The sequence below is a fragment of the Solea senegalensis genome, linkage group LG2, assembly GCF_019176455.1.
Source record: "Solea senegalensis isolate Sse05_10M linkage group LG2, IFAPA_SoseM_1, whole genome shotgun sequence".
Lineage (NCBI taxonomy): Eukaryota > Metazoa > Chordata > Actinopteri > Pleuronectiformes > Soleidae > Solea > Solea senegalensis.
The window spans coordinates 55,064-81,212 of NC_058022.1; the positions used below are offsets into that span (position 1 = coordinate 55,064).

Genomic DNA, 26,149 nt, shown 5'->3' on the forward strand with positions numbered 1-26,149 from the left:
TTATTCTTCCTTAAGCATGTTTATTGAAAGTTGTGAAGTGCAGCTGTCAAGTGCAATTGCAGTATGTATGTTACAATATCTTATCCAGTCTTTGCAGAAACATGCGCAGGACATGAGCATACAACTGATACACAGAATGTAAAAGAAAAGAAAGAAAAAACTTCTCCACAGTTGGCTTGTATTATGTTGAGTTTTAAGATACTTTTCATCCAGAAGTAATTTACTGTCAAAACTTTAGAAAAAAAAAAGAAAAAAAAGAAAGAAAAGAAACAGTTCATAAAAAGGTGCAAATACTCAAAGAAAAGGAGCGAAGAAAAAAAGAAAAGAAAAGTTTTACAGTCAGAGTTGCTGTTGGGATATGAGCAGCCTGTTTGGCTGTTGGTTGTCAGTCAAATAACCTAAACTCCAGTTGATCCACAATCCTGAAAATACAGCAATAAAAATAGACAACACAGACTGGGCAAGACTTTGCACGTCACTCGCTTACCCACTTCAATCTGTGCGACCTAGATAGCATCTGTTATTTTTCTCCCTCTCCTCACTATTTTACAGAGTACTTACACTATACAGAAATATACATCTTCTGCCCATCAAACTGTAAGAGGGAAAGAAATGCAGCGTAGCCCAGTGTCTCAACCCCATCAAATAAGGTTTAAATTACACATGCCACTGCTGGGTTGAGAAAACAGCAACAATGAGCTCTGTCAAGGGCAAAAAACAAGAAGCTTGAAAGTGAAATACTGAAAATAGAATATCGTCATCTCCATAAGAAACCATGTTTAGTTCATCCCAACCACCCACATTTGAAGTAACATCACCAACACTGCCTAGTGTTGTTCAAAATAGCCTCCCCTCCCCTCCCACCCGACTCCCCCATTCCAGATGGGGACTGTGTCATGATAATAACTGCTAACATTCTTCATTTGTCACTCGGAGAAGGATTTACTCTGCCCATCTCTATGATCTCTCAACATGTAACATAGGGCTCTAGAGAGAGTGAGAGAGAACCACTTTTATTTACACCATTCAGCCAAAAATGTAACAGCCAATACAGTCCTCCACTTCCTGCTCCTCCATCATCAATAAAATCGACATCACTTAAAATCCAGACACAGGCACAGTGATTTTTTTTTTTAGGTATGTATAATGTCGCCACTGATACGCCGTTTTTTTTTTTCACTTGGTAAGACATTCTAGTCGATAAGTCCAAGGTTAATTTGGCAAATGTTCAATGATTCCTCCTGTTGTGACACCAACCCCTAACACAGCATCTAAAGACCGTCGTCTTTGCTGCTCGTCCCACAAGTCCTTCTGGGAGATAAATATGTGCAAATTCTTGTCTTGACAGCGCAACCTCCAGCTGGAGAAGGCGGGGCTCAGCCCTGCTGCTCTGGCAGAACTCAGAAACAGTCAGTCCGTCCATCTGCGTGTGTGTGGGTGTGTGCATGGACCACACTCTACGCCGAGGGGCCAGAGCTGTGCGAGGTGGGCTGCACAAGCGTGGTGGTGCTTGGTGGTCCTGCTGCGGCAGATGTGGGAGCAGCGGGTGGAGAGCCAGTCTGAACTTGGGCCTGGAACTGGGCCATTTGTTCTGGACTGGCCAGCGTCTTCAGCAGGGTGTTCTCCTGCTCCAGCTGGGAGTTGCGCTCAATCAGCTCTTTGATCTGCTCCTTCAGCACCTCCACCTCCTCTCGCACGGCATACATCAGGTGACTTTTCACCAGGTCCTGAGACAGGGAGAGAGAGAGAGAGACATGTGGATTTAGGACTGGAATTTATTTATAACATCCTGAAAACTAACCTGGGGCTTTTTTAAACTTAACTAATTTGTGGCCAAATGTCTTATGCACGAGATTTTTCATGACACTGGAAACAGATTTTAAAGATTGGAGAAATAAAAAATGACCACACTCCAAAGAAACAAGCTAATATGAGTCACATGAATAACCAATAAAAGTCACTGTTCACTCTAGGACAAACAAGTTACCATCACCATCAGAGGGTTGAACAATTTGAGAAAAGCATCTAATTCTTTTCTAGATATTGCAACTGCAATGTGATTTGCATTATAATTTCTTTAAGTTAACTTCAGTTGAATATTCATTGTGAAATACTTTTTTAAAAACCACGCATTACAATGACACCATAAAAAAACATGTCTATGGTTTCCACCATGTGTGTATGTCCTAAATAAGGACCTCGGTCCGTGAACCTCACAGTATATCAGTTTTTGTAAAGAATAGTAACTTTAACGCAAAACGTTCTGGTTTAACAAACATGTAGAACGGCAGCGTTCACCTGCTCTAGTCATGTAATTAAACTGCCTGCTCAACAAACATGTAGAGTAGTGACATTTTCACCATTCTGGTGATAATACACAAACACGGCGCTGATTTAGCTGCAGTCCTCCACCCTCTCTCTCTCTCTCCCTCTTCCTCCTGAGCAGCACCTGCAGCCTCACAGCAGCAGTCTGCTCTTCTATTTTGCTGTTCTTGCTTTGCTCATCTTTAGAAATTTGAAATAAAGTGACAGCTTTTTCTGTGTGTTTTTTTTTTTGCGTCGTGGTAAGGCATTTTCAAGGCAAAGACGTCTCAGCCAGCAAAGCAAAAGCAGTGCTGCAGGAGCTCGCTGATAAAGCTTGTTGAGGGTTTTTATATCATTATAGCATTTCAGGGGGAGTTATGAATCTATGGCTCCTGTGCGTCATAGAGCTATAGATTTAGACACGCCCCAAAAAATCCAGAACAGAGGACTAGAGAGAAACTATGACTTAAATCTTAGTTTTTTACTCCAAGTTGTGATTTTTTTTTTACCACCATAGTTTAACATATATAACATGTGAAGAGGAGAATCTCTGTATTTCCTTTACAGGGTCTTCACATGATATGGAAATGTTCATCAGACTGTGCAAAAAACCCACAACAAATAACTCCTCTTTTTTTAAAAGTCTAAAACAAATCAAACAGTTATACAAACCAAAAATTGAATTAACATGTACTAAGTATTAGTGACCCACTTCACGACACAGTAAGAGGTAGATCTGGTCAGACGCGATGGGGTAAAAACACGATAAACAGCAAAAAAAAAAGGGAAAACGTGAGCGTGTTTCCAGGTTCAACGTCATTAACCTGGCCCACATTAAAGGGCCAGCCAATCGGAGAGCCCAGATATTTATAACTGGGAGTGTGTGTCTGTCAGTTTGCCTAGCAACAAGAAGACAACAGAGGCAGAGTGAAAACAAGAGGAATTAAATAAAACACTGCTGGATTTTCTAATAATAAAGCATTGAAACCCCAGGCATCCTTTAATAAAAACACACAAACTTCAATTTGTATCTAGTTTGAGGTGGTTTGTTATTTTGTTTGATTTAGGTTTAAAGTAGCTTCTCTTGCACTAGCATTAGCTGCCATACAAAACACAGTCAATTCCTAAATGACTACATCGATACAGTGCATAGCATTCTTTTTAAAAAGGATATAAAGTATTGTTATTACCCTCTTTATTAACAAGTGACGTTTAATTAAGATAGAAAAATATATTTTTATAAAAGACCAAGAGGGAAGCAGCACATTTTATACGGTTACAAACGACAAATACTCACAGAATCTCAAAATATTCATATGAGATATTCAACTAAAAAACTACATCTGTGTTGCTGCTGCCACAAACTTTTATACTAGTCCATCACGGTAAGTAACCTGTCCCTAAATATTAACATACCCACTGTGTTGCCGTTTCAAATGAATTAAAATACACACTTTGGTCAAGTATGGGGTTGAAAGAAACAAAATTAATGCATATTGCCAAATATACATCATCTTATGGCATTTTGCACAGTACGACTGAGGTCCTGTGTGGAAAAATTAGTGGCATCTAATGATGGCAGTGCTGAGCGTTATGTCAGAAAACCATGGTGGCCTTCACTGGCCAAAAAGGATGTAATTTCTCTGCCAAACACACACCCTGTTAGGACTGTAGAAAAATGGTAGAGCAAGATGGCCGTCTGTGTAAAGCAAGGCCCTTGCCTGGAGTACATATAAAAGACTTCATTGATTTTTATACATATGAGATATATAACGTAATACTGACATTATTATAGAGTATTATATACAATGTATGCCAGTAAGTTCTCTGAAATATTACACACCGGTTCTTAAACGGTTCTATTCTGCCTTGGCTGAAAACGGGAGAGAAGAGAAAAAAGGGGGTTGACTCACCATTGCTTGTTCTATCTTGTTGTCTATGGCAACAACACTGGCTCCTGATGAACTGCAAGGAAGAAAAAGAGGAAAAAAAATTGAACAAATTGGACACAAAAGGAGTTTAGTGTATGTGGGTGTTATGTAGGGGCCGCAGCAGCAGCATCCTGAGCAGCAGCAGCAGTCTCATCATCAGGACTGCTACCAGTGCACGGTGCTGAGCTGCTCTTCATGTTCGTTAACCGTCAGCCCTGCGGATGTTCTCCTCTCTCCCCACCGTCCCCTCTCCATGTTTGGGCTCAATAAAAGAATATTAAAATGTGGTGGGTTTTTTGTTTTTTTGTTTTTTTACCTTTTGTCGAGTTTAACATGCGAGCTATCCGCGCTCAGGAGAGACGACAGAAACGAGATGGAGAAATTTCTCAGCTGGCAGACGCCTAGGTCCATGGCCACGGTGTAACACGGCGTATTCATGCTGTTCATGTCGTATTAGTCGAGCACCCAGGCTCCGCGACAACACGTCCACGCGTGTATACTCTGTGCCGTGTCCGTTACAGAGTCGCTGGGCCACCGCAGTGGATAAAAACACACACATTCACGGTCCACGGTTGGCTCATGTCGGCGCTCCGCAAAGACTCCGCAGCTCGGCGGAAAACCTGAATATTTTATCCGGCGACGCAGCGACAGCCTGGCTGCTGATTGGCGGAGAGCAGCGCAGTTCGAATGATTTATGCAGGAACGCCCCCACCTGGCCCTCAGCTGACATGGTTTTACATAAAATATGCTGGGAGCGGAGAGGAGGTGGATGAAACCGGGGAGAACCGGATAGAAGAAAAGAAAAGAGTCCTCCATTCTTCAGCGCCTCACCGTCGACATGTCAAAGTGTTTTGGAAAAAAATACTGCCACAACAACAGATAAGAATGCGGTCTCCACAGAAACGTAGGGAAAGGGAATCCCTGTGTTATTCTGAACACACGCATACTATCCTCACTGTATGTGACCGTTTTAATGCTTTATTTGTACTTGGATCGTTTGTTTTACCTCGTCTAACCTTTAATAAAATACTGTGGCTCAACTCCTGCTGTTGTTATTGTGCAATTTAAATAAATGACAACATTTTCAGTCATAACAGTAAAATCTATTTCAGTGTTGAAAGAGCAAAAACAGAAGGGAATGCCGAGTCATCTTGCCGCGTGTGTGTGTTAAGAATTTACATTTAGTAATACAAAATTGTCACTGAAATCAGCAGAAAAAGGTAGGATAGTGACAAACAATAGTTGGATTTCAGTGACTTGGCATTCCCAAATAATTAAAACCAGTTAACTATCAATCAGTTAAAACCAACCCAGGGAAATTCCCCAATAGAGTCATCTTGTGAGGCCATTTTATAATCTGCCCCCAAAATACAGGTTTAGTGAGGATGTTTTTGTGCATGGCTCAAAGTAAGATGCAACATCTGCCAAAATATTATTATTATTATTTATTTATTTTTTTAAATGCACCACCATTCTACAGAGGCTCAGAAAAAGAGAATATGGCCCTGGTAGTCTGTGGAGAAAATTACAGTCCTGTCTTAACTTAAAAATGCATAATAGTAATATTATGCTTCCTGGTATTTACGTTAATGGTCATTCTTTCTTTCTTTTTTAAAGTAAATACATAGTACTTCACCTTAATTGTAAAAACATACTTGTATTTAATACACAATATATAGTATAGTATATCATTTAATAGGGTTGAAACTAACATGGGCTGCATAAATCACCATGAGCCATGCACTCTATAAACTATATTAATAATTACAAATTTTTAGATGATACAAACGAGAAGGTTTTTTATATCAAATTAGTGTCATCAGCACATACATATGCTGCCCTCCTATGGTCCTGTGTAGTACTGCAGAGCTGTGAAGCTGACAGACAATCATGAAAGCAGCCCCAGAACAACATTACAAGCCTGTAACATTTAAATAAATCATCTAAAACACATTACATTTTATAGTAACAGATAATGAGAATTTATTTGTGAAAGAATAAAGTGGCACAAGCACCATCACACTGTGCTGCAGCACCAGCATCCCACTTCTAAAATAAGGTCACGTAAAACAGGTATATTTTATAGTCATTTATTCTACAGAAGTGTCGTCTTGGCTGTCACCAACGAAATGACAACATTTGTAAATGCAAAACAATGACAACTGCGCTCCCCTGTGTGTCCACAGACTCAAAATTGAGAACCGCTTAAAGAGAATCCTGTAATAATCATTATATTAGTCAATGGAGGTCATGGTAGATCAATAAGGTTGCAGCAAAAGTTGGGAGTATCAACATGCTGAACAGTCACACACAGACACATCTATGCAACTGCAACCTCAAGCATGGCGTAATCAAGACCTTCTCCCACAGACACCTCCCAGCATTCTCGGACAATCCACACACACATTCCACGCACGCCCAAAATCCTCAAAATTACACGCCTGTCTGATCACACCTACCTTGCACATACCTAAGCATAAAGGAAACAAACACAGAAATCCTACTTTTTCTGCTGAAGACAGGGCTATCAATTTTTGAGATTTACAATAACATCACTGCGAAACATGGACCAACAGGCAATGTTTATGCTTCCAAAATAAAAGGGAGAGCAGGCATGAAGAAAAGGTCTATAGCATATACTGGAGGTCATTGACAAAATACATAGGAGGTAGCGCACAGACCTTTAGATTGATTTAAATGCCAGTGTTAAAACGGTATGGCTAATTTTGTTATTGCAGCCAAACTTATTAAGCACCAGTGTGATGAAGGGACGCTCAAACATACGTAGTTGCCTGTGCGAAACCTACTGCATACTGTAGTCACCCTCTGCTCACCTCTGATCCCGAACACTTCAGCGCTTAAGAAAAAGCAAATCAGCTTAACCATAGTCTCACAGCCCGGTCTCATCTTTGACGGGAGAGGATTTAGCTCATTATCCAGACCCAAATAACCAGAGCAACTCAAGCTCTAATGTGATCACGTTCTCTTACAAACACACAGAGGACTGGGATGAGCTACATTTGGTGCCACAAGCAGCTAAAGCTAGATGATGCTCCAAGGAAATGCACTTTAAGAAATCACTGACATCCAGCACAAGTTATAGCACCATAACAAAACAAGTGAATCAAATGTCGTTTTCTGCTTCTCTTTGTTAGGAATGTAATTCATAGAAAACTGTGTGTACAATGTGTGATTTCTTTGTACCAACATGTCTACAATTTGGCAACAACACTTCTATTTATTTATTATATACTATATTTAATCTAATTCTCTAAATCTCTGACTATGAAGTGTATCCAGTGAACCAGTTCAGTGTCCATTTACTATAAATGAACTCTGAGCAGTAAATGACTGAATAAAAAAAGGACTATATAGCCATGCAGAGTTTTGTGTGCAGCTACTGTAGTGATTGGCCCATGCAGCTAACTCTCTGTGGGTTGCCTGTCTTTATTTTACCTTTTCAGGTGTTGCTCCAGCTCCCAGAACAAAAGCTTCATGGCCAGCTCATCATGGCCTTGCACTCGTATGCCTCGCACCCTCATGGAGCCTTCAGTAAGCACGGACATACACTCCACAGTGACACAGCAGTGTCCCGAGCTTCTTTTTTTAGTGTTTTCAAACAGCCCTTCTTTTTTCCTTCTTAAATGTAGGGAAAATATCGGCGTCACCCCTACAGATGCAGTCAAGAGTGCAGCTGTATAGGTAATCAAAGGCAGCGAGCCAGATTATGATGACTGTGTACATGTGTGTTTGATAGCCGTTTGTGTTTGAATGGCTCACTGCTGAGTGAATTACTAAGTGCAGAGAGTAGCTGGATACACGGTGACGTGTGGTCATGTGATGCAGAGAGTAACTGACCATCAACAGAGATTAGCATGTGGCTCAGTGATTTTCCTGCTTCCTGCTTCTACATCACCAGTCCCCTGTCCCCCGACAACCGGAGACACAGACATATGACACAGTAAGCCTCAAACGCTCAGCTACATCATCCTTCCACTGTCCCAGATACAATAACCTAGTGTTTTTCAAATGAACAGGTTTTCATATGCACATGTACAAGGCAAAATGAGTGATGGGGATGCTCCGATCATGGTTTGGATATGACATAAAGACTGCACCAAAAGAAGGTGTATTTTCTATGGTACACTAATGGTTGAGTAACGTAACCAGACGTTTTGGTAGCCCTGCCACCAACGTTAACATTTAGTATGTAGTTTTTGCCAACTCTACTTTTTAGTGTTAACCCTCTGTGTGATAGACAGGAGGCCCTGCACTTCAAAGCCTTATCTTGTCATTTCTCATTGAAAGGCAGCCTTAAGGTGGCTTAGTGTCCCAGCAGACAGAAAATACAATATGTACTTGCAGAGCCTCCACCAGCTTATAGACCAATGGCCAAGAAACAACGGGTGGAGGGTGAGCACAATGCCAGGGATTTGACATGTCCAAACAACCTTGATGTGCAGGGGTGAATCAGTGTCACGTGACTTCTGGGTGAGTCACTCAATCCTTCAGCGGCCACCACTAACAAGACATAACTTAGTAAAAATCTTGGATCAAACTTTAGTCCTCACGTTCCTTGGGAAAAACATGGGAACAGCAGTTAGTGAAAGCCTCTCTGAAGGGTGCATGTCATCACTGAGGTTTGATCATAATATATTTTATCATCATGATATTGATCTGTATGGTGGTCTAGCACTGTACAATTTGTAGTGAAAGTATAATGCTGTTGTACAGCACTCAAGTCATGAGTCAACCACAGCACATTTTGTATATGTCAAATATACAGCATCCTCAGTTCATAACCGAATAAAACAAGTTCCTGCTTTCCCAGGTTGAAAATATCTCATTTTGTCAGTGCTGTGAGTGTAGAGTTTGTTCATACTTAAACTCCTGCTGTAGCTGTTGGTAGAGGTTTCTGTAATGTGGCAGTAAATGACTCACTGCATCCTCAACAGTTGCTTCAGTAGTTTCAACAAGCAGCAAACGATCGCCTATCTAGACACTGCCTCGAGATAACTCACTGGTATAGTGCTAACTTAACCAGTCTCAACCTGATTGTCTGTGGATGTTTTTTTCCTGGGGCAAAATCTAAAAAATGAAAATTGCGGTCTGGATTTGGAGCACATAAAACTAATTGAATGCAAGAGTAAGTGAGTGGATACAACTAATACGACTGTATTTATTTCGATTTTTTGCTTTTAAATATGATGAAAAAAGTGCAAGATGTATGTTGGTTTTGTTTCTCATTTGATCCCCGTTGCTTTTTGTTCTGCAAAGAGGAACCGTCTCATCCATTTTCCGGGGACATGGAAAGTCTCAAAGTTAATACAGGGGACCTGGCACGTCCCAGTGGTGAAAAAAGGCCCACCGAGTTGTTAAATTGTAAAGGCTTTTAGCTGAGCTGGAGTTACAGTGGAAAGCACACACAGACTTTACCAGTAAGCACTGGCAGGGGTTTTCCATAGTCACACCCTGACTATGGAGAATGACACAGAGCTACAGAGTGAGTCAGTCAGAGAGGCTGGGAGGAATGATGAGTGGCCATTTTGCCCTCCAAATGCAAGAGAGAGAAGCACTATTGGAGCATTTAGGCTGACAACAGCAAGTCCTTAGTCTTTACTTCAACTCTAACCTCACTATAATGCTGCGCTTCCATCATGGTACAGTCAGTTGGTACGGTAAAGCCCTGGGTACCAAACCGAACAGGTCCACTCGATGGAAACATGGCATAACTCTAATACACCTTGTAGGAGATGAGGACCCAGAATGGCCTAGCTCCACCGCCTTAGCATTCATACTGTCTCAAATAACCTTGGAAGGAGGGAGAGCAGAGAAACTTGGTACAATCAAATAGTGAGTTTTTAACACTCAAATCATCCAGTAACATTCAGCTTTCCATTTCACTTTGCAAATGACCAGGTCAGCATGTAGACTGCTTTAAGAAAGATGAAGCCCCTTCCACTTGACACCATAAATGATCTGAACCTACAGCACTATCGCACATTAACACAGAGAATCTACATGAAGCCATAACGCAGAGCATCTACATGAAGCCATTTTCTAACACACACGATTCTCTAACATCCTTATAAATAATTAATGGCTAAATAACTTGAGCAACATTTTCACAAATATAGCACACTGTTTGCTCCAACGAAAAACTTCCACATGTAATACGTTAACTCAACACTTGCACTAGGAGAAGTAAACTGTAAAAGAATAGGTCCCAACTCCTATAAACACAGAGGATTCAAGTTATACAACTTTTTGTGTGATGTGTATGAGCAGGAGGTTTGAAAAATGTGGAGTGAAACCTGGCATTAAAAGGATTAGCAGCCAAAGAACACACAGCGCTCTGGGCTCAGACAACAGAGGACAGGAATAATGCTAATGCAGCAGTAAAGATGAGGAGGAGGGGGTTCAGGAACGAGAGGTAGAGGTATATAGAAAGGGTTATGCAATATGAACAACTGCACCAACAACAAGCAAGAAATTACAAAAAAAAAAACACATTTCATAATGAATTTCACTTCTGCTGCAGTAATGTCTTATCTCCCCTGAAGTAAAACTTGCCCCTCTACATTGTAATTTAACTTGTAATTAAAAATAATGAATCAAAAACAAAGGGGAACACAATTTGTATTCAACAACATTAGTAATGGTTCCTTGAAAGTCATATAAAACACTGAGGACCATTCAGATGCCATCAGTGGATTGATGAACAGATTTGTGTTTTCCAGCAATTCCTGACATCAGTGTGTAGCACAACCGACGGGCAATGCATAAAGAAACATTGTTCATTCTCTGAAAATGGAGTATGTGGATGTCACCTCTGGTTTATATATTTCATGAACCATCTATGGCACTGATTCCCAATGTGTGGGCTGCGACCCCTTAGTGGGATGTGATGGTATCGCATGTGGGGCGTGTATGGTCATTGAAATTTAAGAAATTTACATTTACTTAAAAGGAATAAAACATGTATGTGGCATTTAAATGATGTTGTTTTCTAGTATAGCTAGTATAGTAGGTAAATATATAATATATATGGTAATTATTGACCCCCTAGTCGTGTATGTTGGTCGTGATTTAAGGTTTGGGTGTGGACCCCAGAGGATTTTCAGAACAAGCCTACCGCTTTGATAACAAAATGGTTGAAATCAGACAAGAACTGAGGGAGGACTGAGTATTGCACAGAAAAAGGCGGCTGCAGCACTAAGTCTGGGTCACCCGCTGAGCAGCGAAGCCAGACTTTTCATTTTATAATGAAAACCTCCTTTCTTTTACATAACCTGCCAGAACGGGTCAAGTAAGATACAAGTCCTTGACCCATTTTCTTGCCTTCTCATTCGGGTAAACAGAAGTGCGTGCACATACTCATGCAAGAGTCTTCTCTATCAATGTAGAGAAGAGGGCAGAGCAGTGAGTGGATTAACTAATGATGACCACCGTCACTGGGCTGGAATCTCCGACTACAGCAGAGCTATCGTAAGCACAACTGAGTTACAAACAAACTAGCTGTTGTGTGGGTTTTACAAGCAGAGTACAGTTTCATCATGAGGGCACTTTTACTCATGATCCTATACTCAGTACCTCTTCCAATATATATATATATATATATATATGTATATATATATATATGAATATATGTATATATATATATATATATATATATATATACATACATACATATATATATATATATATATATATATATATATATATATACATACATATATATATACATATATATATATATATATATATATATATATATACATACATATATATATACATATACACACACATATATATATACATATATATACACACACACACATATATATATATATATATATATATATATATATATATATATATATATATACATATATACATATATATATACATATATACACACTACTGATTTGTTGCATTACTTTTTTATTTTCAAAATAAATGCCAGGGTATGGTCATATAACAACTATGATAAACCCAAATAAAGTAATTTCAGACCTCTCCTAACAAATGATAAGGAATCAGGTCAAGCTCTGATGAGATGTCTCAAAAATGTGAATCTGATTCTTATAAACTATAGAAAACAGTAGATTTGAGTTAATGTTTGGATAGAATTATTAGGGGAAAAAAATCATGTGGGGAAAGGAGACTCCTTTGAACTCCTTCAGACACTGCTCCGAGAGCAAGCGGAAAAAAAATTCAACCACATAATTGGATCAACTTCCAAATTTAATGTGCCCTAAATGGGTCATGTCTCTAACCTCCCAAAAAAATAAATGGAAAACAGTTCAGCATTTTTGAGGAATAATGCTCAACAGACAGCTTTTTGTAAATTCACTTGTATAAAAGGAAAGACTGCAGATTTGTTTTATACTACAGAGAATAAAACTTAATATCAAGTGGTCCTTACTTAATTGATATTAAGTTAGTGAATAATATATTGTAGACTTAGGCTTTATGATGCACATACTGAGAATCATCAAGCAAAACATAATTCATTAGTAATAATTAAAAGTCTTACCTGTACAGCAAGGAGGCAGGGCACAGGTGAACATGAAAGAAAGAAAAAGAAAAAAGGATCAATGACAATATACCAAGGAATCCCATTGACTGTCACTCCAGACCACACTGCAAGTAAAGACAATACATTATTGTACATTAATTACGAGGGCACTTCACTCACATGGCTTCAGACTCTAAAAAAAATGTAGAAATTCAAAAACGTGGTATCAACAAAAGGATAACCCACTGGTTGTTGAAAGATGACAGACTTCAAAGCTATAAAAGCTGTTAAACACTGACCTCTAGTGGTATAAATACTCAACAGTGGTTGCCTAGTTACAATTTTAACTCTGCACCTTCTAATGCAGGTTTAAAGCAGACAAACATGTCACAAAACTTGAATTAATACTTATTATTATTGTTATTACAGAAACACTGATATAGATAGTGCGTAATTGATTGACACATCTCTGAGGGGCTCTGCTAACTTGAGAAGCCGCTCACAAACTGAGTAGAATGTTTAAGGTTTTCAATCCAGACCTCTGTTAATTTTGTATTATATTTAACTCCAGTCCAGGGAGTAACAGATACAGAATGCCAAATTAACAATGTTTGTTTTTCATATCTAAATGAACAGTTCACATAAAACACATTTATTTAGGATGCAAAGTGAATCTTTTAACACGACAAACACAGGCAAAAAAGCCTTGTCCCTTTGATGTAATGTTGCCATTTTTATCTTTACGTGATGTATGTCCTCTGCCTCTGGTCCTGCAGTCCTGTGTCTGCAACACTTGCCTTCTCCTTACACTAGAGGTAGTCGTGAAACATTACTCAAAGGGTAGCGGTGAAGGATAATAGAAGAGGACGAGGAACTATGATAAAGCATTACAACTCTGAGTGTACAACCTCCTGGAATTAATAATTAGGGAGGAGGGGGAGGAAGAAGGAGAACTGCGGATTAATGGCAGGTGACTTACTAAGGACACCAAAGCATTGGATTTAAATTCCTTTGATGTATAAAAATACATTGTAATAATGACAAAAAGAGCATGACGTCACCAAATTAACTCAAAGCACGTCTGTCTGTCTGTCAATCACACAACTGTCCACACCAGTGTGGTAAAAATGTGACAGACATCCCTAAATGAGCTGCGTTCGCATACCTAAAGACAATCCTGCCATTAAGAAGGGAAGATAGGTAAGGCAGTGTGTGTTCATGCACGTGATGCTGAGTCAGTTGATGCTCACAATGCAGTTACTGCACTGTGTGAACAAGCATCTAAATAAAAAAAAAAGTGTGGACAACTAATTAAAACTCTTAACAATGTGTGATTAAATGTTTAATGACAGATGTCTCATACAGTGACAAGTATAATTTAATGGGGTTTTATTTTAAAAATATAATTCACTATTTATGCCAACAGGTTATATTAATTATTTGTATTAAATTCTGTCTATATTCTTTCTCTTCATCTTCTTGGGAACATGATGTAGCTGTGCTTTGATTGTGACTGTGTGATCTGAGAATATTGAGATGTACATTCACATTTTTGTGCTTGTTTAGAGTTACAGTTTCTCCCCAAAGCCACAGAGCTCTGTTACCTGGTGCAGGTTGAGCAGTAGTTGCAGTGTGAGCAGCAGTGCGATTTAAAATACGCCGTTTTAGCCTGATTTTGTTTTTGACGAGACCCCCAACTGGAAACTACATTAGCAGCATGTAAATGTGTAAAAGAGTGTATGCGTGAGTATGTGGGTGCTTTCAGTGAGAAAGGCATCACAATACTGCAGTACAATTACAACCTATCACCAGCTTACAGTAACTTTCATAGCAAAGAGACTGGAAAACAAATAATGAGCAAAACACTATTAGATAGGTAAAATTGCTAATAGGAACTAGAATGCAGAAACATTCAATCAATTGGGAGGAAAAAAAACATGTAAGTGAACCATTTGATTACAGAATTGGCCATTCGGCTGATATTAAGACAGATTTGAAATTTCTATTTCTAGTGCACGAGTGTCAGAAAAAAGAGCTTGGTGCATGTGGGCAGCTTAAAAGCCAGCAGATGGTGATAGAGTTCTGTTCGCAGGGCTGACACTAGCATGAAAGCCACTTTAATATAACTTACTAGGTAAATTATGTACAGAAAACATTAATTAAAAACTGGTAATCACTTGTGTTAAGCGATCTGAAGTAGAGACTTCAAGAGACTGCAAAAAACAATAACGATCGGAAAGTTTTCACCGTCAATGTGTGAACTTCAAACTAGGGCTACTGAAACTAAGTGGATCATGTTAAACAACAGTGACTACTTTTACTAAAATTACTGTAACATTAAAACAAGAGTTCTTTGTTCTTGTCTGACAACTGAGAAATGTAAAAACAATCCACACTAACAAGTAGACCTATCACAGTTGTTACGGTCTTTGTCATTGCAATCAGTGTGTTTTTACATTTCTGGTGAGGTGTACATCAGGCTGCCGTATTGTACACCTCATTATCTTTGTTTTTCGATTACCTAAATTTAACAATTAAAGGAAAGAATCAGCTAAATTGTTAGAGTTTAGTTTCACTTATTGATATTCATCACTTGTTGCAGCCTTAATACTTTCTTTTCTTATACAGTAACTTCAACATCATGATAAAAAATAATCCATTGTTGGATCTAGTGATTAACATTTTGCCTATGTTAAGAAAGCTGTAGATAATTGCCAATGTCATACAATGCAATTAATTAATTCATAAAATTATGACTGACAAGACAATCAGTCACATGTAAAATGTGACAAAATCTGGAGATGGCACCCTTGAAAACATGACTGGTTTTCAGATGAAAACGCATAATAAAAATCAACTGCATTGTCTCCTCAGAGTGTGAGCGAGAATGAGATAGAGAAATAGAGAGAGAAAGAGAGAGAGAGAGATTCCTGGAGCTGACTGGTCAGTGTTCTAGTCATAGGAATGCCGACAATGATTCAGCACATTGCCTACATGGTTAGGTGGCTGACAGTGGCAGTCCACTAAAGCCTAACGATAAAAACGTGAAATACGTGGCTGAAGATAAAACCTCAGTTAACCCCAGTGACATGCTGCACACATGGATAGATATCAGGAACTGGCTTCTCCAACAAAAGCCCACTTTCCACAAAGCAGCACAGTTCGAGTTGAGATCGGTGCAGAGCTATTTGTGTTTTCATTGTCAAACATTGAGAAAGGTACAAAAATAGCTCCAGATCGCCCCAGTTTTAGGCACCCTTCCATTGGGGTACCAAGCATGTCTGTTCAGCTCTACAAGGGCTGCACTAAACACACTGCTGTTCATTGATTCGTCAACAGAGAACCATTAGTTACATGCTATGCTAAGCGAAAAACAGCAGTTTTCCCGTGCAGCCTGCAGCTACGACTCGTGCTAGTTACACTATTAATGTAACTAATGTAACTTGGGTATCTGGCCTACACAACTTGTAGTGGAAACACACAAGATCAAGGTGTACCATTCACAACCGCACCACGTTTGGTGGAAATGAGGCCATGAGATCCTTTCAATAAAGTAAATGGTTAACTGTCTTTTTAAGTGATAAAGAATGAATTCAATAATTGACCAACCATGTACATTTCCTTTTGTTTATTTGTCATTCAGACCTCACTTGCTGTGAAATTAAGATAAATACCAGTGGGCTTGGACCATTAGATATTATAAAATCTCAAGATATCAGAAGTTGCTCTATTTTCCACAATACTACTAACACAATAATCAACTTTTATGCACAAAATGCATACCTTGTTACTACAATACAGTATCTCTAGCAAGTGTAACTACAACAACAACTACTACTATTATTTTCAAAATCAAAGTTATTGTCATAGTGAAGGTCTCCTCTCACATGGGTATTATTTGTTTGCCGTCATACACACTACAACTTTCGAACTCAAGAAACTAGTGCAAATAAAAGGACACTAAAAAAATCAATCGAGTGATCAAAACCAATAAAATACTTTTTATGGATCCTAAGCAATATTGGCTTACTGCTGTCAGCATTAGGCCCACAGTTGACCATGTTCCTGCTCAACACCAAGTACACCAAATTATCTATCAGGAACACAGTGTATTTCAGTGTCTACTCAGTCTCATTAAATAATAGGGAAATTAATCAGCAATACTAGTGCCACAAAACATGTGCTTTTTCCTTTCATGGAAGAGACACTCACTGAACATCTCATTAAGTTAACAGCATAACTCACTTAAGGTGTCATGAATGAACAGGTCACTCACTGATGCTCACAATGCCAAACAAGCCATTATATTAGAAAATAAATCATGGTGATCAAAGAGTCTCTTAATTCAAATGCATGGTGGAAGCAAATATTGAAAAACAAAGCCACAATCGTATGGCTTTGATAAAGCAGATACAAAAAAAACACAATAAGAGTGCATGCAGGTTAGACTATAACAGAAATGTCATGTACATGTTTAAATGTTAGAATAAGGTTAGGATCGTGGGTGTGTGTGTGTGGGGGGGTTCTCATAGATGAAAGGCAGACTAAAACACAATCCATTATCATCCATTACAAGCCATTAGTTTTTCCCCCTGCACTCTTAAGTGAAACAATCCCATTTATTGATGGAAAAATAAACCATCAGTGAGAAGACAGCAGAGCCAAATGAAATCAATAACGCATCTGCATACACAATGCATACGAATGAGCAGCAAAAAATTTGATTTCTAAAGAGATATGCACATGCGAGTGGCCTGTGTAAGCCTGTTTCATCAGAACACTGTCTCTCTGCTCAGCATCATTCTGCCATTCATGCTTTCAGTGCTTAAAAATAAGTAAATATTCAGTAGTGTGTGGTGACACCCATCTCCCTCCACACACACAGTGTGTTGCTGCTCTGCTGTGTTCTGGTGTTCTCTGGCTTGGTCTGTGTGGTAGGAATGTGGGAGGTGTCAGCAGCATAACAAATAACAAATGCTGTTTACTTTTAGTGAAACACCAGTGATGTGTAATCAAGGACAAACTAGAGTCCTATAATAAAAAGCTACTGCTACCAACATAACATCTCAGAGCTTAAAAAAAGCACAACACCCCTCCAGTATAGCCACCTGACCAGAGTGCATAATTTCCAGCTACACTCAAAAAGAAAATCTGGGAAAGGACTGCAACTAAAACTTAAATATTTTTTTGAAATTCATCTCTAAAAATAATATTCCAATGGCCCCCAAGTGATGTAATATAATGTCTAATTTTGTCCCGTAAACTGACCACATTTAAGCGTAAATCTAATTAATGACCTGAGGTAACAAAACCACTTTACAATCCTGAAAAGAGGACACACATACATCCACCAATGATGTTGATTATACAACACACATCCCACCCTCCCGTGGAAAAGAGAACGATTTTATGTTAGGTGAAGCATTTGACATGGAGCTAATTGTGTTGAAATGGACTCTAACGCACAACTGAGGTTCACAACATGTTTCAACTGATTTCAATGTCAGACATTCTTTGTTTAACATTGTTTAGGTGGGGGGGGTGTCGATACAGTGAAGAATCACAATATTTTGCATGCCGATATATCGTTTTTGAGACACCAATTATCTATTTTTTAGCATCTCATTTTTTAACTAATGTTACAAATAAACATTAAACTTTTTGTGGACGTTTTACACCACTAGATGGTGCTAAGTGCTCACTCTTACTATAGCTTTTATGCGAGTATATCGCAATATATGATTTTGCAAAAATATTCAGTATTTTTTCAGTATCAGGAGAATATATTGTGGTGTCTCTGGTGATTACCACCCCTAAATCACATGGAGATGTCATTTATCTCTTCTTCCTGCATACCCAGCGTCAATTATCATGACAATTAGAAGTAATTTGGTGGAATGAGCTGATGATATCCTCTGGATTGAGCCAAAGAAGAAGATGTTCCACATAAGATAAAGGATATACATTTTAATTACCATAAGTTTTTGACACAAAAAAACTACAACTACATTTATAATGTAACTTCACCAAAGCAATGTCCATAAAAAACAACTACGTAGCAGAGACTATCAAATTAAGAGGACAGCAAATCCACAAAATGAGCAACAGGGTAGGCATGTGATAGCTCCCTGGCCTGCACTGGCAGGGGGAGAATTCATTCAGATCAGACACTGATAGCCATTATGCAGCCAGCCAGCCAATACAGTAATATGAGCTAATAGTTCAAGTTCATACCAACAAAAGCTCAGAGTTAACAAAAATGTAATGCTTCAATAACCACATAGTTGGTACACCAGGGGCTTCAGGAATACACACATAAATTAATCTTCTTCCACAAGTTTCAACACTAACAGACAAAAAAATCAAGAGCAGCAAATACCATGAATTTGTGAACTTCTCTCCAACAACCAGGCTGTACGTACCATACTAAGACAGTTTTTTGTTAATCAGTCAACAGTAACATCTCCTGTCACAAGACATTCATCATTCTGAAGGCTTGAAAGAAGAACTAAACTACAGAGCATAAGCACAAACAACATGTAAAGAGAAAAACACACAACCACATCCTCATGTAGGAAGTCATGCATATGGTAATATATGCTAACACTAAGAATATGTGCTCTCACATCAGTTACATGCTTGCTTAAGCAAGTCGTCATTTGGCATCAATTTCTAATGACTGTGTCACTGTTAAATATACAACGACAGTAGTCAATCAGCAGCAGTCTCCTGACATTCAATCAGACCACCAACCCTTTCTGAACAGTAATGCTGTGTCAGTGCAGGTGGAGCAATGCAGACGACACCTTGTCTTACTCAAACACTCTTTCACACTATTCATACAATGACACTTGTACCTTTTATGTAACACAATGCAGGATTTACCCTCAGTATCCCCCTACAGTTGGTAAACTATGCTATAAAGTACAATGTTTAGTTTTTTTAATGACATGGACCAAAAACCAAAAGTTCTATATTGCCAATTCAGGTGATGCAGACCTGCTCAGGCTTTGACAGAGATGCCCTTCACCCTTTTATGAGGGCAGGGTCATCCTACCTATTAAAACAATCATTTAAATATTGTTTCTTGTCAGAAATCAGTATTTTGTTATATTGCTCTTGAAGAAAATTATATTGTGATCTACCTTCAATAGCAATATATATTGCCTGTTGATATACTTATCCCAAATCTCATGGCTGCAACTAGAGCTGGGCAATAAAATAACAAAAATAATAAAAAAGTGAACTACAACTTATTGAAATCAGAAATGTGATCGAAATTTCTAAAAACAACAACAACATTAATAGTGTTGCCGTTTCCTTGAACTACAACTGAATTGGGTTTTTTTACAGTGAAAAACAATTTTAATTGTGTTGAGCAAGACCTACTGAAAATGACATTTAATCAATCCATATTAGTTCAGCATCAGCTAATGTGTGAAATTTAAAATGACTCAAATGTGTGTAGCATAATATCTGGTTCTTGCAATACTTTTTTGGTTAGTTAAGGTCCAGAAACTAAAAATGAGAAATAGCCAATCTGTTAAATCTATCAGTCATTAATCAACAGGGAACAAAGAAATTCAGCAAGATCTGGGTTCTTCCACACTTATGACAGCAGATAGACTTACAGATAATATTTTACAGAGACAACTTTTGCATTTCTGACAAGGGCTTTGGATTTGCCCAAATACTGCTTATCATCAAAGACAATAATCCACCTGATCCCACATAGATTTTGCATACCTCAGAGTTAAACACCATGTGATAACAGTCACCATCCTTCACACACACACTGAAACTTAGCTACCCTCATTAGAATGACTTTATCCTGGTTTTTTGTACCCGCCTGTTTATTTCAACTTTATTTCAATACAGTTAATAAGGTAAGAGCTGAGGTAAAGCTTGGGATTGGTCAGAGTGACTGAAATGTGAGCCATTTCCTGCTGCTGCAAAGTGATTAAAATTCCTGTCAAACCTCAAAAAGAGCTTTTTAAACCTATCATTCAGAGACCATTCCATGGGATTTTCATTTGGGTCATAAAATGAATCACCAGCAAACTGTAGTGACAAGAGGACTGACAAAAAGAATGTAGAAAAAAGGATGGGAGAGGAAAGGAAGAGCACTCAATAAAAATCAATAAGCTTTTAGTGAAAGAAACTGGCTGCTGAACTATACTATTCAAATGTAAACAAGTAAGTCGTCATTTCATCCTCATGACTACATCAAAAGATAGAAGTATTTTAATCCTTGCTGGGTGAAGTGTAAACAGTTAAAAGGAAGATAAACATTAGCTGCAATGTTGTGTTTCTTCTGTAGGATTAAGTCAACAGGTTTACTGAGAGGGTGTATACAGCAAACTGTCCCAAGCAAAACAATTCTGTCCTTTAAAGCAGTAAGTCAAGATAAGAAAATCAGACAGACACTAGGTAAAATGTCAAATCACTGCAGCCACTCCATAAAGACAAGAGACGTCACATCCAGCTGAGCCCTGCACTGTGTTCCGCTAACAGAGGACAGACAGACTGTAGCAGCCTGGCCACTGTCTGCTGGCTACCCAGGAAACAATAACACTCTTTTTTTGCCTCACAGCTGCCACAGCAACCACTGAAATCATCCAGCTTCAGGATCAGAAGGCTGATTTAGGTAACTCCTATTTCAACAGCACAAATCACTTAATAACAAACTTTGATTCCAAATTAGTGCTGAAATGTTTGCTACATGTGCCTTTGTAAATGTAGTCACAAATATTACAATAAATAAGAACAAAAAGAGTTAGGATGTAAGAGCACTTACCCATCATCCTCTCCATCTACAGTCTTAAGACCAACTGCTGCAGTTAAGGCACTGGTGGTGGCGGAATTGCCTTCAGCTTCCTGCCCCTGGCCGGTGCTGGATCCAGCCTCTCCAGAAAACTTGGGGAGCCCCAACAGAGCTGACTGGTGTTGAAGAAGCAGCCGCTGAGCATCTTGCAGCTGAGTGGTGGTGAAGGTGGGCAAACTAGCATACAGGGCACTGGCCTGGGCAGCATGAGCGAGGGCCTGGGCACTGCTGTGGTCCTGGGACAAACTGATAGAAGATGGCTGGCTGTGCGGAACAACCTGCATCCTACCACTGTTCCCACTGTTGGTTTTGGGCTGGGACTGTGGATCGCTTTGTGGGTTGGGAGGAGGCACACTTGATGCAGACAATTGGTTTTGATGGACTGTGGTGGGATGTTGGGATCCTAGGCCTGGATTTTGAATTTGCGATGGGAGTGACTGTGGCTTCTGCTGCTGGCAATCCAGATGGTGATGGTGACTTTGAGGCTGTTGGCCAAGACCTGTTGCACCAACATGAGAGGGTATGGTGGAAGTGGTGGCCTGAAGAGATGAGGGCTGTTGGGGTTGTGTGTGAAGAAGTGTCTGTGATGGCTGAGGACCTCCCATCATTTGAGATGATACATTAGCTGGTCCAGAGGGGACTAATCCAGGTTGGTTGGAAAGAGGTTGAGAAGCAGCAGCCTGGGAGATACCTTGGTGTGTCTGGGTGTACTCAGGTGGCCTCACCTGACCCGAAGCTGCTTGAGGAGCAGCAGCTGGTTGCTGTGGCAGAGAAGCATAGACTATCTTCTGCTGCTGAACACTCACTAGTCCCTGTGTTGAACCAGGTGGTTGATTTGCAACAGCCTGGGCATAAGTGAGCTGCTGCTGGGATATAGAAGGTGTAGGGAGTCCAGAGGTGCTCTGGTGGCCTGGCATGGAAGCAGGTTGATGAATGTTTGTAGCTGAGGGGGGCACAGTTGTTTTCACATGTGAATGGGTAATATCCTGGGTGTGCATGTGAGGTTGGGCTTGTGATAGTCCCATGGTTAAGCCACTGGGGTGAATTCCTTGAAAACCATGAGGGGGGGAGGCATAATCCTGGAAATGCTGGGGTACTGGGGGTCCCCCAGCCTCTCCACTGCACACACTTTCACTATAATGGCTCAGTGTACTCAGAGTACTGCTCACAGAACTACCACTTGTGCTTTCCCTCTCTGAGGATGCAGCAAGATTCTCAGAGAGATGCTGACGCATGGTGAGGGACCCACAATCAGATGCAGAGGAACTTGGAGCAGAGGCTGGCATATCCTTGTCATAGAATTCAGTACATGTCCATCTGCCCTTTTTGAAGGGCTCAGAGCTAGAGTCCAACTTCACAACCCTGAAGCGAGAGCTAGTGGTGGTAACTGGAGGAGCTGGAGCAGGAGTGGGTGAAACAGAGGTTGTGGCCATGGCTGCAGTCACAGGCTGCAGCACAGCAGATCCAACTCTCCCCTGATTCACACTAGAGGGTCCCATCCCCCCAGAGGCAGTGACTGCAACAGCAGCAGCAACAGTAGTTGTAGTCATGGTGATGTTTGAGCTGATGTTATGGTGTTGCTGAATCATGCCAATTTTAGAAGCAGTCATAGGGTTGCCCCCAGCTACAACTGTGCCACCTCCACTCCCCCCACTACTGCTTATAGCATTGAGAGGAAAGCCACCACTGCTACTGCTAGCACTCGTGCTGATCCCTCCCCTCACAGGCACATTGGCAGAGCTCAACATATTCACATTACTAATGCTGCTGGTTTGGGGATTAACTATACTAACTGTAGTGCCTGTAACAGAACTGTGCATTCCAGGGACAGATCCAGAGGCCACAACCCCAACAGACTGAGCAACAATATTTGGAGGGACAGTCTGGGAAATATTCTCTTGAGGGCCCCCTACATTAGAAGGCATTTTCTGGGTGATGCGAGGTAAAGCTCCAGCAGTGAGGGCACCCTGGATGCTCCCAGACCCAGAGGACAGAGAGAATACCTGGCCATGGTTAGACTGATGAGGGTGTTGATGGCCGTTCACCATTGAACCACCATGTTGCTGAGCTTGGTTTAGTGCATGTGGGTGTGAAGGCTGGTTGGGCGAGACTGCCCCAGGGGTCTCTGCCTCATGGAAATTATTCAGTGTCTCTTCTGAAGAGCTTCTCTCTGCTCCAACGACATCATTAGCCCGGGAGAGGGACACGTCCAAGATTTCAGAAGAAGACAGATCTTCTGTGTGGGACTCGTCCAGATCATCATAGCTTTCTGTGTCCTCTGCAATACTGTTGTTGGTACTCACAGATATTTGTGCTGGGGTCACACTTGTGATCTGGAAACCACTCTTCTTTTTCATCTGAGCTCCGGCTGACTGTGTGGGCTGGGGCTGAGAGAGGAGATTCAGGCTGTGGGGAGGAGGATGATGGGGACCAGGAGAGGATGAACCAGCAGGAGGTTGGCACTGGATCAGCAGGGAGGGCTGATAATCATCTACTGAGACGTGGCTGTTATTGACCACCGGGTTCGCCGGTGTTGACAGCGTGGAGCCGTTCCCGCTGCCTGTGTTGCTACCCTTTCTGTGAAAGACAGCCGGGTGCGCCATCTTTCTAACACTGCCAGAGTCTCCTGCAGGGTCCGGATGATGCATTTCGACAGAATCCGAGGGGTAGTTGGTCTCTGACAGTATGCAATAAGGTTGTAATTCGTTAACGGCGCCGTTTTGACAAAACTACGATCAACAGGCAATACAGTCAAAAATTTAAAAAAAAAAACTACGTGGACTAGGCGTTTAGTGGCTGTTTACAAAGTTGTGCTAATATTCACAGCCTACCAAACACCATTCAGTGCTCTCCGGTGACAACGAGGCACAAGAAGCTAGTAGCTTGCAGGCTAACGTCAGCTGATGCCTGTTGTAATTCGCCGGCAATCTCTCACCGTTACACGTCTGAGTCTATGTTAAACACAACCTAGCATTTTGGGTGTCTATAATGTGACGCCAGTGAAAATAAGTAGTGAACTGCTGCGTAAGTTAGCTTTATGATAGATGCTAGCCTGACAGAGGAATAACGTCAGCTAGCTAGCTGCCAGTCTCCATCACCGGCTAGCTAACCAGACTGTGGTGAGTCGTATTTTAACTGTTCAATTTGTTCTAGGAAAGAAAATGGAAACACGCGACCTTTCTATCCGGTTCACAGTGTAGCAAAAATCCAATACGTTGACTCAGTATGGGCGGCCAAAGAGTCAGACTATTCCACTGAATCCTCGTTTTGGTTGTTGGTTTTGCTGTATCACTGGTCCTCCCCAGCGGTAGCGTTGTTCAGTATGTAGTCTGCTGCTCCTGCACTGCTGCTGCTGCTGTGACGGGACTAGAGGGGAGGGCTGCTCCGGTAATATGGCGACCGCGCATGGTTTCTGCTGCCAGACATAAAGCAGTCTGGGAGAGGCGGCCACGAGCCCAACGTCAACATCGCCCACGAGAAGAGCCGGAAAATGCCGAGTGAAGGGCGCTCCCTCCTCAAACCAGCGCCTGCACACTGACAACAATAGACGCGTGTTTTTTCCTGTTCAAACCAGGGGAACTAGTATCAAACACATCGAAACTACCACATGACACAATAAAGGGGATGCAATTTATTGATCAAATTGACGTTTGACATATTATTAGTATTATTATAACGTGCATTTTCTCAGATTTTGGAACGCTGAGTCATGCCTTTGATCATTGCCTGCCTCAGATTTGCCATCTCGATGTATTTATTTTGGGAGACAATTTGTAGGGAAAAGTTCTATATTACAAAATAAATAATTGAAATGAGAATGTCCTGAAATAGCTGATGAATTGTTGAACTAAGCAGTAAAAAGTAGAAGGAGCTAGTGACCAATAAAGAGTGTCTGATGATGCTATAATACCAGAAAATTCACCTGTGAATGTGGAATAATCTGTGTGTGACTTTATGTCTGCATTTGTATGTGTGTCTGTGCCTTTAATCCACCTTTGATCTGCCCTCTCAATTAACTGGGAGATATATTTTTAAACAGAAAATGTAATCTTTGTATTAAAAAAAACTGTTTCCAAAAAATAAAGAAATGTTTTTCAAGACATTAGGAATGTAGCCTGACATATTTGAATGGGTAAACTACCACTAAGTTGTTGACAATGTCAGCAACAACAAATCAATTCAGAACTAACCAACTAAACTGTTCAATAAATAAAGAGTTTGAAAGAGTTTCATAAGCTGTAGATGTTTGTTTACGTGCATCCAGCAAAACACGAACATCACAACTGTTTCTAAAACAAATGGACAGAGAGCTGCTAGATCTCTCTGCAGACACAGACGGATTTTTCCACACACGGATACTATCGGGGGCTTCTCTCTCTCTCTATCTGTGGTGTTTGAAAGAGAGAATTATAATATACACACTTGTTTGTCTGCTTTAAATGTCAATGACCTCTGGTGTTAAACAACTAGAGTGTTTCTGTTCTCTCTCCCCTCTCTTAAATGTCTGTAATGTAAAGACCCAGTTGGATTCAGTTTTCAAGACAGCTTTACAGTGCAATTGACTCGATA

General features: G+C 40.3%; 1 protein-coding gene across 2 annotated transcripts; it reads right to left on the reverse strand.

Moving 5' to 3' along the window:
• Positions 1-24,946, reverse strand: LOC122786272 (TSC22 domain family protein 1-like). 2 transcript variants are annotated; one of them, XM_044052434.1, is made up of 3 exons: positions 21,554-24,946; positions 4,218-4,269; positions 1-1,727 (listed from the first exon to the last, which is right to left on the reverse strand). In XM_044052434.1, the coding sequence occupies exons 1-3, from the start codon at positions 24,226-24,228 to the stop codon at positions 1,458-1,460; spliced, it is 2,997 nt and encodes a 998-aa protein (XP_043908369.1). In that variant the 5' UTR covers positions 24,229-24,946; the 3' UTR covers positions 1-1,457. The 2 variants fall into 2 exon arrangements, with proteins under 2 accessions (XP_043908369.1, XP_043908377.1); XM_044052442.1 differs by lacking the exon at positions 21,554-24,946 and adding an exon at positions 4,552-10,579.
• Between the last annotated feature and the right edge of the window lie 1,203 nt (positions 24,947-26,149).